Genomic DNA, 21,008 nt, shown 5'->3' with positions numbered 1-21,008 from the left:
TGTTTCGTAACAGCCAACCTGAGCCACCACCTGTCACATGTGACATTGGTCTTCAGTGGTGTACTGCAGACCTCTGTGGCCTCTTCAGATTTGAAAGTTCAGTGTTTATCCTCCTGGAGATGTTTTATAAAACAGCAGCTAGTACCGGCTTCACATCTAATCTCTTTTTAGGACTTTACAATGCAAACATGTTTCCCTACTATTGTTCAAGTTTCTTCCCCTTATTTATGCTTCCAAAATCTCTAAGAACCCCTAATTGATCTCATAAAGTCCAATCCAAGTCCAACTGGCCTCCCTAATACCCAAAATTAGTTTGAAAGTGAGACACGAAAGTGAGACACTGCTTAAACCTTTCCTAGCAAACATCAGATGTTACCAGAATATTTATTTCCAGTTTGGGAAACAAAAATCGTCTCCCAGCATTTGAGCAACCAGATGCCTATAACTCTTCTTGCCTCTAAATTGGATTGTGTAGCATAGATATATTTTACAAAATTCTCACATGAATTTACTTTGTTTTTTGAGTATAACATATTTTTTCTTAAGTAGAATGGTATTGTCCTTTTTTTTTTTTTTTTGAAGATTTGTTTATTTATTTATTTGAAAGAATTAGAGATCTTCCATCCATTGTTTCTCTACCCAAGTTGCCACAACTGCTGGAGCCAAGCTGGTCTGAAGCCAGGAGGCAAGAGTTTCTTCTAGGTCTCCCACGTGTGTGCAGGGGTCCAACGACTTGGGTCATCCTCCACTGCTTTCTCAGGTGCATTACCAGGGAGTTGGATAGGAAGTGGAGCAGCTGAAACTAGAACCAGCCATCCGTATGAAAATCTGGCACTGTAGGCAGTGGCTTTACCAAATGTGCTACAGCACTGACTCCTATCAATTTACTTTCAAGAATAAAAAGTGTTAGGATACCTTTTATAAGTGATCGAAGATGGAAGTATTCAAGAAATAACCTTTTTCCATACCGGGGAAAAAAAATGATTAACTTCATCAAAATTTCACCAATGATAACTCAAGCAGGATACTGTTAAATAGGGATTGCTTCCTTTCAAGAAACTTTAATTAATATAAGCAGATGATTAACATAGAATATTGGCATTTTATCTATGTTTCCAGTTTTAAAAATGTAAAAAAAATACTAATTTATTTTGTAGAGTCTCTTAAATCATCTCTGTAGTCAATAAGAGACTAACTGAGGTCACAAATACAATAGAAATTGTTTTCGTTAGTAAAGCAAGGTAAATTATAGAAATGAAGATAGATGACTGTAAGGTGGGAATGTATTTGGCAAGCTTGCCTAGAGAACTTGTCAGTTGCCTCTGCTGTATTGTAGCAATGTTTCCACTCAGAATTAGGTCATTCAGTACTGCCATTTCCCCACTTTGTTATTATTTTCCTTAACCTGTTATTTTCCACATCTTAACAGTAAAGCATTTCAAGGAACAAAAAAAAAAAAAAAAAAAAAAAAACTTCCCTGTGCTTTTATTATGATAGTTGGAGGCTTACATGAATTTTATTCCTAGGCTATTCTTACAGTATAAAAGTAAAAGCACTTGAATCCGACTAAAAGCTGCCTTTTTATAGCTGTGTGCCCACACGTACACCCTAAATCTAGAGCTGACCTAGAAACCAAAAAGTCTTCCCATTTTAAGTGTTATGCAAAGCTTAGAAACATAATTGAAGTTTATGCTCTATACAGAGAGCGTTAATCTAGATTACAACCAAGAATAGCATTTTATCTTAGACTAAGCCTTAACGAGCAGGTATTTAAGGGGCCGTCAATCATCCTATAAGCACAGAAGAGAAGATGCTGGCAACTGGAACCACAGAACAAGCGTCTCCTACAAAAACAGCTTTGATAACACAGGGCCAGATTTTTCAAGTATACTGAAATGTTTAGTGACTTCATGCACAATTTACAAAACTCAGTTTGCTTATTTTGAGTCCCACCTGTGTCACTAAATCACTTTGGTTAAGGATTTTAATTTTGGCTTTTTTGCTTTTGTCTCAACAGTACTAGCCACTCTCATTACTTTGCAGAGTGATCTGACAAAGAAAAAAACTGGATGCAGCCATAGTGATTAATGTTGTCTTTATTTCTGTTTAGAAGAGAAAACGTATACCTTATTTCCACTGAAAAGATGACAGGGGCTAAATGAGAAATGTGTGTGAGCACTAACGTGCTTCTAGAAAACAGTGACACTTTGTGACATGTTTCCCAATCACAGATATTTCACTTATGGAATGAAAAATGCAGAATAAATGCCAGAGAGTATTAAAGACAAAATGACTTCAGTTATTGAATTTTTGAGTATGTAGTATGGATATACAATTGAAAATTTTTTAAAAGATTATTTATTTGAAAGGTAAAGTGACAGAGAGGAAGAGGCGAGGGGTGGAGGAGATCTTCCATCTGCTGATCCACTCCCTCAAATGACTTCAACAAACAAGATTTATGGCAGGCCAAAGCCAATAGCCAGGTACTCCATTCTCATCTCCCATGTGGATGGCAAGGATCCAAGTACTGGGGCCATCTTTCCCTGCCTTCTCAGTCATAGTAGCAGGGAGCTGGAGCAGAAGTGGAGCAGCCAGAACTTGAACCTGTACTCTGATATGGAATGTCGGCATTGCAAACAGCAGTTTAACTCACTGAGCCACCACAAAAGGCCCTTAAAATGATTTTTTGATAAATTCAGTTACCACTAGATCTTCATCATGTTTATTCAGACCTTAAGAGAAAACAATGATTCCTGAAAGAGAGAGGTAATAGGATTTATTTTAATGACTTGACATGTTTCAAGTTTCAAGTAAAGACAAAATGTAAGGAAATACTTAATATGCATAAGCACAGTAATAATGCACTTAATCTTATAAAATCAAAAATTGTTCAAATAGCATACTTTTCTTAACACAGGAAAATAGCAATAGACGGATAAAAAGATGAAGAATGAGGAAGTCTGAACTTTGGTTCTAGCTTTGAGACAAATTAGCTAATTACCTTTGACTTTTCTGAGTATCAGTTTTCTCAGCTGCAACCTTTGTTTCTGACTTCTCAGAGAGATCTCGATGTAGTTTCCATATCAGTTATGTTATTCACCGTACACAATGGTTTGATGGCAGGTATATAGGTAACCATATTTAGAGATGAGAAACTGCAGCTCATTCAGAAGTGGCTGAGAGTTGCACAGCATATAAATAATAGCTTACACTGGAAGCCAGATCTTCCAGTTCCTTGACCAGGGCTTCCACTGACCCACATCACCATCAGTACTGTCCTTTGATACAGGTTGTGACACTGGCTAAGTCACTTAGCAAGGATCCAAAAGCCCAATCTTCTCTTTTTTGTCTGATACTCCATTTTATCATTTGGTATTAGCCTATGGGTAAGCAAACATTACATTGCAGAATGTAGTTTCGTATTTTATGGCGTGGTTAACCTGATGCAGTGCTATGAAATGGGGAATCATAGTGATCCCCATGTGTTAGAGTTGTAAATTTGCAGAAGCAGGGTTAAATCCATCTATACCTCATCCCACAAGCTATCTACTCATCCCAGATATCTTCTTATGTACCTTTAACTTCTTATAAAAATTATCAATTCATGACAAGTTATTTATTATAATGCCTTATAAATAACAAAAATTAATTATTGCAGTCCAGGATTAAAAAATGAAGTTTTTCTTCTAAAATAAGGTTGATTTTCACTGCTGTTGTTTCTATATCTATACTAGTAAAATTATAGTTAATGTAATAATGTATTTTATTATAATCAACATAACTTATTAAATTAATACAGTGCATTATTAGTAATTATAATTTAGTTGAATTAATCATACTTAATTTAAACCATACTGACATAGATTTTCTAAAATGCTGTCAAGGCTAACCATAAGGAAAAATTAAAATACTACCTTTAATTCTACAACAAAGAAGATATAATAGATAGTTATAAATATAATATATCTATTACATATTGGACACTATGTCATAGATTATATGTATATCATCTGTAGTGTTCAGAACAACCTCAAAAAGATGAGGAAGCTAAAACATTGCAAAAGTTAAGATCTTTTTATGATTAGCATCTAATAAGAGGCTGGGCTGATAAGCTAATGTATGTCACCAGGACTCAAAGCTGTTGATCTCTCTAATAGACTGCTCTGGCCTACAGCTGCTTTTGACGTCCTAATAGCTGTGCTTGTGCACAACATAACTAATTCAGTAACTGCCATTTGGCTAGGAAGACTGTCTAGGAATTTTGAAGTACACATTTAGAAACATAATACAAATCTTAGAGCTATAGGTCTTCAAATTGTATTCTTAGAGCAAAAAGTAAATTCCTTCCAAAGAATAAACAACACAGCAATGACTTTTAATTGTTTTTATTTATTACTTTTTAACCTATTTATTTATTTATTTGAGAGAAAGAGACAAATAAGGACATCTGTTTTACTCTCCAGATGCCAGCAATAGCCTTCACTTAGACCAAAGCCAACGCCAGCCTCTCAACCCAGGTCTCCCACATGAGTTGTAGGAACCCAATCATTTGATCTATCTCTGTCGCCTCTGCATTAGCAGGAAGCTATAGTCAAGAGGAGAACTGGGTAAAAAACTCCGACACTGTGATAAGGAATATAGGTGTTGTAACTGTAGTCTTCACCACTTAGTCAAATGCCCACCCATGTTTAATATTACTTGTTTAGATATATTGGGAAAAACACAATAAGCAGACCAGAGACTACACTAAGTCACAGTTGAAGCAACTCTGTAAGTTTGGGACACTTAATGCAGTTAACAATAACTTGGGAAGAGCTGGATCTTTCGATGCAGTTGATGAACATTTTAAACCATACTTGGAAAGAAAGGCACCTATGAACTGTATTTGCACACTCATTTAGGATAGTTCATGAATACACAATGCTTTGAAAGTCTGTTCTCCAGTACAGGAACCCTGACTTACTATTTTTTATTCTGTTTCCTCATAAAATGAATGTTTAAGATCCTTTCTGCCACATCAAAAATTCTGAGCGTTGATTCTAAATACTGAGATCAAAAGCTAATATGAATAGGCAAACAAATATTAAGTCTTGGACATTAAAGGATTAGCTCCTTCAAGAAAACCAGAGAAACACACACACACACACACATTTAAGCCAGAGAGTTTATTATAAATAGGATTATTGACTGGTGTGTATAACTCTGTCACCAAAACAGGTATAAATTGCTTTATCAGAGTAGGAAAAGTCCAAGAACAATCCATAGTGTGTTGCATGAATTCTTTAACAAAAGTCTACAATTCTGATTTTTAAGAGTAGTAAAATATATTGTCTTTTTTAAATATATATTATATATATAATATATACATCAATGTTTGTACCACATAATTAAACCGTTCTGGTAAAACCTCCTGTGGTGTCAAATGTCCAAAACAAACCGTACACATAAACCACAAGGTTCATGCAAATTCTGCATATAGCTATACTCTCCTCATGAGGCCTCATAGGGTAAATGCCCCTTTTCTTTGCACAAGGAATAGACCTCTTTTTTTTTTTGACAGGCAGAGTTAGACAGTGAGAGAGAGAGAGAAAGTTATAGACAGTGAGAGAGAGACAGAGAGAAAGGTCTTCCTTCAGTTGGTTCACTCCCCAATGACCGCTAGGCCGACGCTGCGCCAATCCAAAGCCAGGAGCGGGGTGCTTCCTCCCGATCTCTCATGTGGGTGCAGGGGCCCAAGCACTTGGGCCATACTCTGTTGCCCTCCCGGGCCACAGCAGAGAGCTGGACTGGAAGAGGAGCAACCAGGACAGAATCTGGCGCCCCAACCGGGACTAGAACCTGGGGTGCCAGTGCCACAGGCGGAGGATTAGCCTAGTGAGCCACGGTGCCGGCCCTATTGTGAGTCTTAGTCTATTTGAACTGCTGGAATAAAATACCAAAGACTAGGTGATGGATATCTCACAGACGGGGAGACTGGAAAGTCCAAGTTTAAGGTTCTGTTTGCTTCAGTGTCTGGTAAGAGCCTGGTCACTTGGCTTTCAAAATTGTGCCTGTTGCCATGGTGGTAGCAAATGGAGAGAACTGCTGCTTCCTCACATGGTGGAAATGTCGGCAAAGGGGAGAACCCAATCCCTTACTCTCCTTTGTAATGACCTCAATCCCATCAGTGACTTCCTAACGGCCCCACCTCGCAGTACTGTCACGACGACAGGAGATGACGTTTCAGCATTTGAATTTTGGAGGACACATTCAGACCATAGCAGTCTGTTTTATTTTCTGTTATGTGAGGGGCACATATTTAACTTTATTCATTTAGTTTCTTCAGTGGGAACCTTCTTACAAGGGCCTGTGTGCTGCTTTCCTGTTAAAGCATCCTAGGCTCTTACTGCTTCTGTTGAGCTTGCTGGGGTAAGTCACTGTGCCTTTGTTTCTAGGATTATTAATTGTGCTTACATCCTAGAATCACTGGGAGGTTTAAATGAATTAACATACACAGCCGTTATAAGGGCTGGCAACAAGAAAATGTTTAATAAATTCAAGGAACTGTTAAAATTGTCATTGGTGTCACAAACTTTATAAGCACTACCACTGCAGATGGATTCTTTTATCCTGTGATGGAATTCCTTTTGCATATGATCTATGGAAAAATTAATCTCCAAAAGCAAAACTGCATACATTCAGAGTACTCTGTGAAGCAGAAGAACATATTGGTGCTTGATAAATGGAAATCAGACCTATAATATCATTATAGATTTCAACAGGGGAAAGAATGTGTTCTTTTTAATGGAAATTAAAAATATATCATCTGTTGTTTGATTTGCATAATAGGAGCAGTTAAAAATCTAAATATAAATAATATAGATGGTGTTACAACAACTTGATTATTTGTACAATGGGCAATTTAGCACCTTAAAAATGAGTAAGCAGCTCAGAGTCACTTCCCCTAAGATGAATCTAATTTAAAAATAAATCAAGACAAGAAGCTACAGATGTTCCTATACTGTGTAGGTTCACCATTTGTCATTACAATAGTGCCCACTATTTGAGTAGTGAACTTGCAGAGTTCAGTGGGTAAAGTCTAAAGTCTATACCAACTCATTAAAAACAGCTGTCAGCACTTGCTAACATAGTCACCAATTTCACACTTTAAGCTTGATTGTAAAGTATCTCTTACTGCTTTTTCAACCTATATATAGTGACCTGATGTATTTCCAATAAATAGAAACAAAACTAATGAAATGACCCCAAATAAAATAAGGTAATACAATCTACCCAACATTTTCTAATAGAAAGGTAATTATAGTGACTATAAGTATTCCCTATCAAGTTTCAATATCTGTTCCATATCAAAGTATTAGAATTATTTTCTCCAGTGAAGAAGTCCTCTGATAGTTTCCCACATCAATTCAGTGAGAGTGATCCTTTTTGTCTCCCAGTCACCAGGGAATGGTTTATGGCCACCTGTTGTTTTAGTTTGCTTTGAAATCCTACTTAAAATACCGAAGTAGCTTTGTTATAATTATATAGTTTTTAATCAATCACATACATTGGTTGAGTTCATTTTCTACATTGCTCACATCAGTCATTGATTTTGGCTGAAATATGTTCCTTTATTTTTTAATTTTTATTTTATTTAAGGTATACAAATGTCACATTATTTCATATATACAGATTTTTTTTTTAATTTATTTGACAGGTAGAGTTACAGGCAGTGAGAGAAAGAGAGAGAAAGGTCTTCCCTCCGTTGGTTCACTCCCCAAATGGCTGCTGCGGCCGGCACTGCGCCAATCTAAAGCCAGGAGTCAGGTGTTTCTTCCTGGTCTGTCTCCCATGAGGGTGCAGGGGCCCAGGCATTTGGGCCATTCTCCACTGCCCTCCCAGGCCACAGCAGAGAGCTGGACTGGAAGAGGAGCAACCGGGACTAGAACCTGGCACCCATATAGGATGCCAGGCGCTGCAGGAGGAGGATTAACCAAGTGAGCCATGGCACCGGCCCCGTATATACAGATTTAAGAACATAGATACATCGCATCCTACCCTCCTCCTTCTCTTATTCCCCCTCTTAATTTTTATAAAGATCTACTTTCAGTTTACTTTAGACTCATAAGACTGACCCTACACTAAGAGTTCAGCAAATAGTAAGAAGAAAAATTTTTTAAAAAAAGATTGTTCCTCAATAGTAGAGACAAGTGCTGTAAATAATCATTGAATTTCAAAATGTCAATTTCACTCCTATACATTACTTTTTGGTACTCTATTGGTTACCACATATCAGGGAAAACATACGGTATTTGTTTTTTGAGAACTGGTTCATTTCACTATATATAATGTTTTCTAGTTGCATCCATTTTGTTGCAAAAGACAAGACTTCGTTCTTTATTATGTCTGAGCAGTATTCCGTGCTTTATTATACTATAATTTCTTTATCTAGTCTCCAATTGATGAATAGCCAGGTTGATTCCATATCTTAGCTATTGTGAATTGAACTGCAGTGAACATGAGGGTTACAGATAACTCTTAATATCCTGATTTCATTTCCCTTTAGTGAATTCCCAGTAGTGGAATTCCTGGGTCCAAATGGTATAGCTATTTTCACCTTTTTTGAGGTATCACCATGCTGTCTTCCACAATGACTGTACAAGTTTATATTCCCACCACCAGTGGATTAGGGTACCTTTTTCCTCACATTCTCACCAGCATTTATTTGTTGATTTCTGTATGAGAGCCATTCTAACTGGGGTGAGGTGAAACCTCATTGTGGTTTTGATTTACATTTACCTGATGACTAGTGATCCTGAGCATCTTTTCATGTGTCTGTTGGCCATTTCAATTTTCTCTTTTGAACTTTGAACTTAAACTTGCCTGTTCAAGTCCTTGGCCCATTTCTTAACTGTTTTTTGTTTTGTTTTGTTTTGCTGCTGTTTAGTTTCTTGAGCTCTTTCAAGATCCTGGATATTAATCCTTTATCAGTTTCATAGTTTGCAAATATTTTCTCCCATTCTGACCATTGTCTCTTTACTTTGCTGTATATTTCCTTTGCAGTGCACAAGCTTATCAGCTTGATATAATCCCATTTGTCTGTTTTGGCTTTGGTTGCCTGTGCTTCTCGGGTCATTTCTAGTAAGCCTTTGCCTATGTCAATGTCTTGCAGAGTTTCCCCAACGTTCTCCTTTAGTAATTTAATGTTATCGGGTCATAGATTTGTTGATCCATTTTGAGATGATTTTTATATAAGGTATAAAATAGGTTCTTGTTTCATACTTCTGCATGCAGAGATCTAGTTTTCCCAGAACCATTTATTGAAGAGACTTTGTCCAGGGATTGACTTTAGCCCCTTTGTCAAAGATTAGTTTGTTACAGATGCTTGGATTGATTTCTGGGGTTCCTATTCTGTTCCATTGGCCTACGTGTCTATTTTGGTGCAAGAACTAAGCTGTTTTGATTATAACTGCCTTATAGTATGTCTTGAAATCTGGTATTGTGATGCCTCCAGCTTTGTTTTTGTTGTATAAAATTGCTTTGGCTAGTCAGGATCTCTTGTGTTTCCATATAAATTCTGGCATCATTTTTTTTTTAGTTCAAGAAGAATGTCATTGGTATTTTGATTGGGATTGCATTGAATCTGTAAATTGCTTTTGGTAGTATGGAAACTTTGATGATGCTAATTCTTTGAATCTATGAACATGGAAGACTTTTCCATTTTTGTGTCTTTCTATATTTCTTTTTTTATGTTTTGTAATCTTCATCATAGAGATCTTTCATGTCCTTGGTTAAGTGTATTTGAAAGTATTGATTTTTTTTGGTAGCTATTGTGAATGGGATTGATATTAGAAGTTCTTTCTCAGCCATGGAATTCCTTCAGCATTCAGTTTTTCATTTTTCAAGTTAATTGTGTGAAATGTAATCCTTTATTTCAGTTCTTCTCAAAATATAAGCATTTCTACTGTTGAAGAGCAGGAGATAGAAAAAAATTTTATTTTTTTTTAAATTTCCTTTTATCTGAAAAACAGAGACAGTGGCACATGGAGAGAGATCTTCCATGTGCTAGTTCACTCCACAAATGCCAGCAAAGAGCCATGCTGAAGCCAGGAGCCTGAAACTCAACTCTGGTCTCTATGAATGGTAGGGAACTAAGAACTTGAACCATCACTTCTGTTGCCTGCCAGGGTACACATTAGCAGGAAGCTGAATTGAAAGTAGTGTAGGCAGGGCTTGAACCAGGCATTCATTATGGGCTGAAAGTGTCCCAAGTGGTTACATAACCACTATGCCAAGCATCCTCCCTGGACATTTTTATATATTAATTTGTCTTAAATAATAAGCTATATGGTACTTAGCCTTGGAAACTTGGAACAGTTCCACAGGGTAAAAACTGTCTTCACTTTTTGTAAAAACTGTCTAATGAGAAGTGTTTTCATGGATCTGTTTCATGTACACAGCCATGCAATTGTTGTGGGGATCTGTTATTCCCTAACTTCTACCTTAATCTATACCTGCTGATGTTTCTTATTCAGAAAAAAGAAAAAGCATTTTTAAGGAGTGTTTGTATTGTTTTTCTTTTCTTTACTCCTGTTGACAAGAAGCTAATCAAATAATAAATTAGAAAGTTCAGGTAATGAGTTTATTTTTACCTATAATGTCTTTAGTTATTAGGATTTTTCCCATTTTTATTGTACATCTATGCAGATTACTCAAATGAGTCATTGCTTCATTATTCAGGTTATAAAGAAACATACAATGTCATCTGTAGTATGGCTCTGTTAGAATTCAAGGCACAGGTTGTAGATGACTGGAAAGATGTAAAATAATTAATTTTGTCTGCTCTGCTATTTGTTTTTGAATACAGAAGGTGGAAAGATATTTTTAACTTTTGGAATTGCTTCCCATCAATAGATTAATTAGGAATGTGTGGGCTTATTTCATTTCTGCTTATCACATCAGTCATAATAACAACCAGTAGTCATGTGGCTTTTTAGAAATTTCAAATGCATTGACTCATTCAACCCTCACAGGTGTTGATGATGGGGGTTCATCTATTAGTGTTGAAGGGAGTGAAGATTTGAATATTTCTTACAGGCACAGTTCCTATAGTCTTATTCTGTGCTTGATTCTGACTACTTTGTTGCTTGATAAAGCCCTAGAATAACTGTATTCTTATTAATATAAGCTAATTGCACCAAGGCAGTCTGATGTGGTTGAAAAGATGTACCACAGTAGCCCAAAGTATGCTTTAATTTAGGGTAAAATCCTCTCTAAGTAAAATTGACGTCCTCTCTGTCACAGATGCTGGTAACACCCCCAACACCTGTAGCTGGTCTTGCAGTGTATTCAAAGATGGTTCAATTGCGCACCTCCCTCCCTTTGTCTTTCTGGAAGCCCAGCCTCCTCAGCAGTACAGAGGTGTAGAAAATGAAACAGAGGGGACATGGGAAAACAAGCTGGTGTAGGTTGAGTGCACACACTCGAAATGTTAACCATTCTTCCATTAGTTCATAAAGGGAGTTACAATACCCACAGAGCAAGGCATGCTTCTCCTTAAAAAAAAAAAAAAGAAAGAAAGAAAATACCATGCATTTTATAGAAACATTTGCTAAGCTGCCACTATATCAGGTGATGCCATGGCAGATAATACAATGTGAATTTGCAAGGAAAAATTTTTTCTCTGTTGTGTTGCAAAGAAAAATCATTCATTTTGCCATTTCTGATGTAGCCATGGTGGCTGCTTTGGTATAAGAGAAGGGCAAAGAAGGCCTGTGTCCTTTGGCATTAAATGAATTTAATCATAAGTTGCTATTAAATGTTTTCTATTTTCTAATTTTGCTGGTATCACCAAAGTCAACCTTTTTTTCTGCATATTGGGATGTAAAAATTAGAAACTAGGTCTGAAACAGCATTTTGTGATGGTTCAGTGTTTTGCTGTATTGGAGTAGAGAAGAGGACATTATTTATTAAATAAGAGGTGACATTTTGGCTCTGTTGGGTTCTGAATACGGCTGTTATATGGCAGGGAATAAACTGATTTACCGAAAACCAGATTTGTTGTTGAGAGGAGCATCATTTCATTAAGGATTTGTTAGAACCAAAAGGAAATGAAAGTATCTGGGTTTTGAAGGCACTGTGTGTGTTAGAACAGGGTAAACCACTCATCTGCATGCCCATGGCCATCTAATGCAGTGCAGCTGTCTGTGGGAGCCACGAAGGGGATTCTGCGCTTCCTCCAAGGCTGCCTCTTCTCATGCTCCACTCCTGAGCTCCAGGGAGAGCGTCTGGCTCTGAACAGACCACCTCCTAGCCTGGCACCACCAAGCCCTCCTGGTTTTCATTTTGTTTACTTTTTTACCCCACCAGATTCCAGTCACTGTCTCTTAAAAAAATCTCATCAGAGATAGAAGCAATAGGAATCAGTGAGAGAGTATCAGAATGTGTTCCCCCCTCATCTCAGAAACACCAGCATCTATCTTAAAATAACTTTGCAGAGACTTCCCAGTCCAGGAGGGTTAAGAACGGCACAGAAAGACATCTTATTTTAGAACTGTAGAGGTCTCCAGGGAGTCCGTTTGTCTGGTGTGCCTTGTTTAGCAGATAAATAATCCGAGATCTGGACAAGTTGAACAACTTGCCAAATGTCAAAGAGAAGACTACCAGCAACCCAAGTCAGGTCCCAGCACCTGGGTACTTTCTTTCTATTTTTGGTAAATGCTTATTAGTATTTTTCCAAGACTTTAAAATTGCACACATGACTTTCTACAGTTTGATGTGACACAAAAGTGCAAGTATTCTCTTAAGATTCCTTAATTTTACTTGGATAAAATAATCCATGTACTATTTTGGATCCTGCTGTTTCACTGGACATCAGGTACACACATTATTACAATTTGTTAATCACAAACTCATCCCATTCAACAAGAGAAATCTTTCTTTTTAAATCATGTTACTTTCTGACCAAAAAAATCTAATCCATAGCAACTTGAGTGTTCTCTGTTTTTGTTATTTTTAAGAAAGCCACATGACCCCATTAGTTCTCAAATTAACAGAACACACCTTATGTTAACCTTGCTATGACAAAACAGCTCAGACATTGCAACATCACTTTCAAGGTTTGATGTATTAATTATTCATCATGAACAAAGATAGTAGCTGTATCTTTCCAAGGATTCCCCTCTCCTCTTTGTACTCAAACACATGCAGAAGCAATGTGATGAAGCCCTGTCCCTTTTACTCTTATGTGAAGAAAAGGCATTGTTCTTGTGTTGTGAAGTCCTGATATAATTTCTAGGGTTTTGCAGATAACTGAGTCCAAAGTCCATGCCCAGGCTAATTTATCAGCTGAAAAATGTAACTAGCAATTTCCAGCAAATCAGAGCCTGAAACTTGCCTAATTTTGTTCTAGTTGCTGTTTGCTAGGGCCTGTTGTACATGAAGAGCACGGAATCTCAGCATTCCCAGCCATTCACTTCATCACAATCTCTTTTAGTTTTAAAGGCCTGAGTTTATAGCTCCAGGTTTAAGCACAAAGACCACCTATAAATATGTAAGGAATATTTTTTTTGACAGGCAGAGTGGACAGTGAGAGAGACAGAAAGGTCTTCCTCTGCCGTTGGTTCACCCTCCAATGGCCGCTGCAGCTGGCGCACCACGCTGATCCGGTGGCAGGAGCCAGGTACTTATCCTGGTCTCCCATGGGGTGTAGGGCCCAAGCACTTGGGCCATCCTCCACTGCACTCCCTGGCCAGAGCAGAGAGCTGGCCTGGAAGAGGGGCAACCGGGACAGAATCCGGCGCCCCAAGCAGGACTAGAACCCAGTGTGCCAGCGCCGCAAGGCGGAGGATTAACCTAGTGAGCCGCGGCGCCGGCCTGTAAAGAATATTTTAAACTGCCACAATAAAGAACAGACCATTAATGGATGAAATACACTATGACCCAGGAATGGATCATATTGGTATAACACAAGAAATAAGTGGATCTAGCCTCGGGTTTCTCATGTGAAAAATTAGTGTATTGATTATTTATGGTGTTGGACTGTTTGCATGAGTATTATTAATTGGATAATGCACATGAAATAATACATAAGAAAGCATGAAAACCTACGCACTTTTACAAATGTGGTAAATCCATGAGCTCCCAGGAAAGAGCAGGTCTTACATCAAGCTATACTTTTTCACCAGTAAAACCAACTAACCCCAGGAAACATGTCTTATAGAAAGACCAGCGTGTTCTAAAATTTGGACTATGGGTAGCAGAAGGCAAACATCTTAGTCAAACACCTCTTATGTTAATAATTCCTTCCCCTACCACAAACAGAAAACCCAAAGCAAGAACTTCTATTATAAAACTTCTCTTTGACTGCAAGAAATAAAAGCAATAAATTTATTCATAGGAATTCTACGTTCTTTTATTACTACATTTTAAGTTAGATTTGTATCCATAATAGCCCCAGAGGAATTCAGTTAATTCTTACACACTTTGCTTGGATCAGTAGTGCAATCTGATTAGTGTTGCATTAGCAGATGCAAGTCGTTTTCTGGATAAGGCACAGAATTAAAAATTAAATAAACAAATAAGCATTATTTGCAGAAGATCCTTCCTAAAACGTGAAAGGATTTTATAGATACACCCTTCCTGCAGAAGCCTTCTAATTAAGAGTTACTGAAGAAACATTCCATGGCACGAAAGCATTCAGAAAACTAGCGTGTTGTGTGTCTTACAGGGTTGGTTGAAAAATCTTTCTAAATGTGTCTCCACTGAAGACTGGGGTTTCTTCCACTTAAAATAGACTGCTGTTTAACTTTGGATTCCAATCTGGGGCTAATATTTGTAGAAGGACAAGTCACCCTTGCATTCATACTTCTGTAGTTCATTATGTTAGGTTGGATGGATACAGGAATCAATAGATTGCAGACCTCGAGAGAATGTGGCAACCTGTCACATCTCCATGTTGCTGAGGATCTGAGGGACAAGTTGCAGACATGTGTTTCCATCAGAGCCACAAGGAGGCTTCCATTCTAGATGGTTTATCCATACAGACATGCATCAAAATAGAAAGGGAACCTCATCATTATATTCACTATATAAACATTAGCCTAATAATTAGTACACATTAAGGTTCTGTTTCTAATTGTCTTATGTACCAAATATCATGCCCTACATTCTTAACTGTTTAGTGATACAGCATTGATCCTGGGTGCCCAGTGGACTTCAGACAGAATTTTTGTCTCCTTGTCCCTTGGAAGTGCAATTAGTATCAGTGACAGCCCCATCCCCCACTCAAAATATCCATTGTTAAAACTTGAGAAGTATGTTAAAAATACAATAGTTACATTATAGCTGAAAATTTCACACAAAGAGGCTTGGATGGGTCTGATTCCCTTCCTTTAGTAATGGTATTCATGTGTATCTCCCACAAGTTCTCAGTGCATTGTCCAGACATGTTTGTTACCCTTGATAAAAGGGGGCATGTCACAACACCCACCGGATACGTTCTCTGAATCAATTACTACAGATTTCTCCATTCTAAATTTTGCTGGGAAAGAAAGTTTTCGATATGTTGGCAGCTGAGTGAGGCACTTAGCCAGAATCCTTTTTATCAATTCTCTAATGTTGTTAACTGCTAAATTAAAATGGTGAGAATGGGTTTTTCCTGTGTTGTAATTTGGGTTCATACTTGACCCAGAACCAGATCTTGTGAATGTGTAAGATGAGTGTGCTTCATAGTAGCTGTAACATAAAGATTTTATTTAAAGTGCCCTTTGAATCTACAGTAATTTGGTATCAGGGTGGAAAAGGATCTTCATCAACAAAGGGCTGCCAGAACCCCAACTGCTTCTTGAGTAGCTGTAATAGATGAATAATGTTACAACCAACCGTGCATTTCAGTTTTTGCTCAAAAGGCTTTTCAGCTAACGCTGGTGGTATTCCATATCTGTGTGTTCATCTCAGAGCAGATTAGTTTCCATCTGACTTTCATTACTTTCCTTGAGAGGATCAGTTTTACAACTCAAATGAGAAAAGCAGTCAAAGTAATTGCAAGTGGCAATCAGTGAAATATAACAATTTGAGCTTGGGAACATATGTTCCATTACAAAGAAAAAAATGTTTTTCCATAATTCCAGGACTCATATTTTCCCAAGGCTAGAAGGGACTATGCACAGGTTTTAGCACTAACTCCAGTAGCACACTAATATCCTTGTGAAGTGCTTGTTCCCCTCCAGGGATAGGCAACTCATTACCTTCCAAGGAAACCTGTTTTCTTTTTGACTCTGACTATTTGGAAGTTTTTTATTGTATTGAAGGTGAAATTCATCCCTCTGTAGTTACATCCTTCAGAATTGAAAAACTTTGATCTCAATAATATAAATCTAACCCTCTCTTCAGATAACTCACATCTCTTATCCCCAACTACTACCTTATCCTATCCTGGGCTGTAATATGCATTCCTTTCTCATATGGAAGAGCTTTTATTTCCTTAATCATTTTTCCCACTGTCCTTGGAAGTTTAGATTGACCTATATCCTGCTAAATGTATTGTTCTGATTAAAAGAATAAAAACAGAAGGAGGAGGGAAGGTTGGGTGGGAAGTATCACTGTACTCCTAAATTTGCATATAAGAAATACCTGAAATATGTTCACCTTATATAAATAAAAAGTTATAAGAATGCATTGTTCTGAAGGAAAAATGTAAATCAAAATATATACATTACATTACAGCTCTGACACTTATTAAATATTGGAACTGAGGCAAACTACTTTTTTCACTAAGGATAGCAAAGGTGAATATAGACACATGGTCCAGTGGTGGAAACAGGCCATTAGCAAATTAGCATTTACATGATTTCATCTGATAACAAGTAGTATAAAGAGTTGTCAAAGGAGTTCCGAGGTCCCAGGGTACTTAACTACAGGCCTTCTGAGATGTTAACAGTGTTTTATGGAGAGAAGGCAATAGAGATGTGTTCTAGGATGTGGATGGAGCTCAACTAGGAGAGTAGTGTCTTCTCTGAGCTAAAGCAGATCACTGTTGAGGGCAAGGAGGTGAGTAGAATGAGCGTGGAGAAGTGCAGAGCTTTCTGGGCTTTCTGGGCAATGTTGAGAGCTTGGATTTTTTTTTTTTTTTTTTTTTTTTTGGAAGTGTGAAACCGTTGTTGTATTTGAAGATGTTATAGTTTCTGAACTATGTTTTTTCAAATTGCTCCTATGCTAGATACAGACTGAAGGGAACAAAAGTAGAAGTGAAACCATTAATTATGAGGCTATTTTCATAATCCTACAGAATTTCATGTACTACTTCCAGCAGCCCTGTGGGTTTAAATGAGAAGGAATAAATCAGAGAGGTTGACTGTGATTAAACCTGACTCTATCAATTGGAGCAACATGGCCAAGTTTTTATTTTACATAGATAGATTCAATTATTTACTTGAAAAGCAAACTTTCAGAGAGAGAGGGAGAGATAGAGAAAGATCTTCAATCCATTGGTTCACTCCCCAAATGCTCACAAGGGCCAGTGCTAGACCAGGCCACAGCAAGAGCCTGGAGTTCCACCCAGGTCTCTGAGTGGCAGTGGCCCAAGTACTAGCCATCTTCTGCTGCTTTCCTAGTGACATTACCAGGAGCTGGAAATGGAAGTGGAACAGCTGGGTCTTGAATCAGTGCTCATATGAGATGCCAGTGTCTCAGGCAGTGGCTTAAAACACTGCTCCATAACACCAGTCCAAGCCACATTTTATGTGTGCTCTTCAGTTTCCTCTTTGATGAAGGATGATCATAGAGTTGCTGTGAGGATTCAATGAGTGTATATGTGAATTTCCTCTTTGCTAAACCTGCAAAGGGTTTTTCACTGTCGTGACACAGTCTACACTCTATTGCATTCTCAGACTCAGATATTCTTTTGTTTAGCTTTTGTCGGGGAATGAGGAAGAATATACAGAATAATGTGACCATATTCTTTATATTCCTTTGTGATTTTTTTTTTCTGATGCAACAGAGAAAGCAGACAGTCTCTAAGAGAAAAGGCACTCTATGGACTAACTGCTGTATTTTTCTATTTTATTAATCCACTTTGTCATATTATAAAGACCTTATTCCTTGAAAATTGTGTTCTTTTAAACATGATATTGTTTTAAATCTTATTCAAAACCTGAAATTCAATTATTGTGACTCCTCCAGCATAGTGTGGAACAATAATACATCGCCATTAGGTCATCTACTGGGTTTTTTTCCTCTGATGGTATGTTCACCCAATTAAATAACACTCCTTGTTTTACAGGCATCCCAGGAAGCGACTATGTGAATGCCAACTACATAGATGGTTATAGGAAGCAAAATGCCTATATTGCAACCCAGGGATCTCTCCCCGAAACGTTTGGGGACTTTTGGAGAATGATATGGGAGCAACGGAGTGCCACTGTTGTCATGATGACAAAACTAGAAGAAAGATCCAGGGTAAGATTAAATATCTACCCTCTTAAATCTTCCCTGTAGGAGTCCTTATGTTATGCTTTTATTTTGTTCAGGATCCAACTTTTCTGAGGTTTAACTTTCTGAGAGACAATAATGTTGACTGGATATCAAAAATTATGATTAAACCATTCTTTAAAACTTTCTGGGATCTTTTCAAGAAGAAAAATCACCCACAGTGCAAATGTATGTGATTGCTAAAAAGAAAAAAATTATATTCAAGGAAATAGCTGGCTTAGAGAAAACAAACATTAGTTTTAACTTCTTTCCCAAACTCACATAGAACAAGAACTCCAAGACATTGAGGAGTCCAATCATTATGTGCTTCCTAGGTTTTCAATTTTTCCTTTCTTACAATGTGCAGTATAAGATCTAAAATCCTGTGAAAGAGGTCCTTATTTAAATTATGCAAAGTGGTGTAAATTAAGTCAGGGAAACCAGAAAAATGATGTGGTTCCCTAAATGGCTGAGAAAACATAAATATGTAGGAGGTATTTTGCTAATTTAGAATTTTCTAAAATGAATAGATTTTTAATAACAGGGCTATTGCTTGTTAAGATCCTAGAAATGAGTTCCGTTCACCACATATATTCCCAGTAGTGTGTTTTATGGCACATTTGTTAAATACTGTTGATTTGAAAAGCACATTCTTCAGTGCATATGCAAATATTAGAGCCATCTGATGAAAATCAGTCTTTAACCTTCATGATTTAATGAAGGGTCTCTGGAAAATCAAATCACTGCAGACACACATGTTCTCACTGAAGAGTGAGGACATTCAGGATGGAGTCTAAAACCACAGGTGAGAGGTCTGCTTCACTCTGGTCACAGTGGATTCAAAAAGGATGTGTAGAAGGAAGCCAAAGTCCAATTCCCCATTTATTGTGATAGATGAGATTCTTGAAATACTCTTCCATGCTGAACACATGGTACTTTCTCTTAGCCCTTAGGCATATATTAGGGAATCATTAAAGGCTATAAGAAAACTTACAGGAAAAGCTCAGATGAAGGAAAATATTAAAAAGTCTCAAGTGTTAAAGGTAACAGATGGGAAATCAGGTGTGGCATACAGCTGGTTTAGCAAATCTAAATAGCAACCATCTTTCCAAAACACCTGAATTCTACAGAAATGTTCAACTGTTGTCTGAAATGGATTTAGGTAAAAAAAAAGTCTAAGACTCTGAAAACAAACATTGATGCCATACTTCACATGTAAACTGCAATGAAAGGATGGAAATGAATCCATTATTTTTTGAAAAGTTTTATTTATTTATTTGAAAAGCAGAGAGAGAGAAAGAGAGGTCTTCCGTCCACTGGCTCGCTCCCCAAATTGCCACAATGGCCTGCTGGAGCTCCGAAGCCAGGAACCAGGAGCTTCTTCTGGGTCTCCCACACAGGGGCCAAAGCGTCTGGGCCATTTTCTACTGCTTTCTCAGGTCATAGCAGAGAGCTGGATCGGAAATGGAGCAGCCAGATCTGGAACCGGCAGCCATATGGGATACTGGCACTGCCAGCAGTGGCCCCATGAATCCATTATTGACTTGAACTCAGGGTAGTCCTTATGTAGTAAGCAGCTTGTTTAATTTAAATCCCCCATGCTAATGATCTTTGGGATATAACAGTGATTTCTAACATCTAACACATTAATTTCCCAAAGACCTTATGATATAAACACTGCGCAGATCTCCACTTTACATGTGAGTAAACTAAAGCCCAGAAAATTACAGAAGGTCACCCAAGGTCATTCATCTACCAAGGTCAAAGATAGGAACTGAAGACAGACCGTCTGGCTCCAGAACACACATCCTTCACCATCAGGCCGTACTGCCTGGTAACACTTATGTGAAGCTGAGACAGCTGAACTATTATATTATGGCATGCATGTAAATCCAGCCTACCCAGTCTGCTCTGCCTGGAGATACCAGCTGGTAGCAAGCAGTCATTTGCAAAAGCTGTTTTCAGTAAAACACACATTTTATCTTGACACTGCAGGCCTTCATTAAACTGTGCACAGAAACTTGTTTTGAAATAACCAAATGAAATGCTACCCCTTTTCTCCCTAATTGCTTCTAATAATAAAGTTAGTTCTAACTGGCCCCACTGCCACTGCAACATCGGATGGTAATGAGCAGTTCTTGGCGGAAGGCATTGTGACTTAAATACCTACAGTTTATCTTTCTGTTGCAGGCTACCTCCCTCCTACCCCTTAGACAGAAGAACTTATTGGGAAGTTACTAAACGAACCTTTGTTTGCTCCCTTCATTAATTACTCTTTGCTCTTGCAAGTTAGCTTTCTCCTTTGTTAAATGGCCTAAGGAGGCCAATTAAAAGGCTGTCTTGTGATTTTTAATCTGTTGCTTCAGCCTATTCCCAAACTTGTGATGACCTACATAAGCCAATGGGCAGTTGAGGCATCTCAATGATCATCAGTATAAAAATATAAATGAAACTAATCCTCCAGCCCCCAAACCCTTTTGATCCCCAGTGTAGATTGGGAATAAATGACCAAATGTCATACAAGGATTTAAAAAGCCCTGAAGCCTTAAATTATCTCATCA

At 37.7% G+C, this 21,008-nt stretch overlaps 1 protein-coding gene across 35 annotated transcripts in view; it reads left to right on the top strand.

Annotated features, from left to right (window-relative positions):
- The window catches only part of PTPRD (protein tyrosine phosphatase receptor type D), a 1,783,257-nt gene that overhangs the window by 1,702,451 nt on the left and 59,798 nt on the right, over positions 1-21,008 (top strand). For all 35 annotated transcript variants that reach the window (XM_089316625.1, XM_089316627.1, XM_089316774.1 and 32 more), the window contains one exon: positions 18,260-18,435. In XM_089316625.1, the coding sequence (XP_089172751.1) occupies positions 18,260-18,435 (176 nt within the window). The remainder of the gene's footprint in view (positions 1-18,259; positions 18,436-21,008) is intronic.

Source organism: Oryctolagus cuniculus, chromosome 1 (genome assembly GCF_051225735.1).
Source record: "Oryctolagus cuniculus isolate XC-2025 breed Fujian yellow rabbit chromosome 1, ASM5122573v1, whole genome shotgun sequence".
Taxonomy (NCBI): domain Eukaryota; kingdom Metazoa; phylum Chordata; class Mammalia; order Lagomorpha; family Leporidae; genus Oryctolagus; species Oryctolagus cuniculus.
The sequence above is the reverse complement of the archived record's forward strand: the minus strand, read 5'-3'. Positions and strand labels throughout refer to the sequence as shown.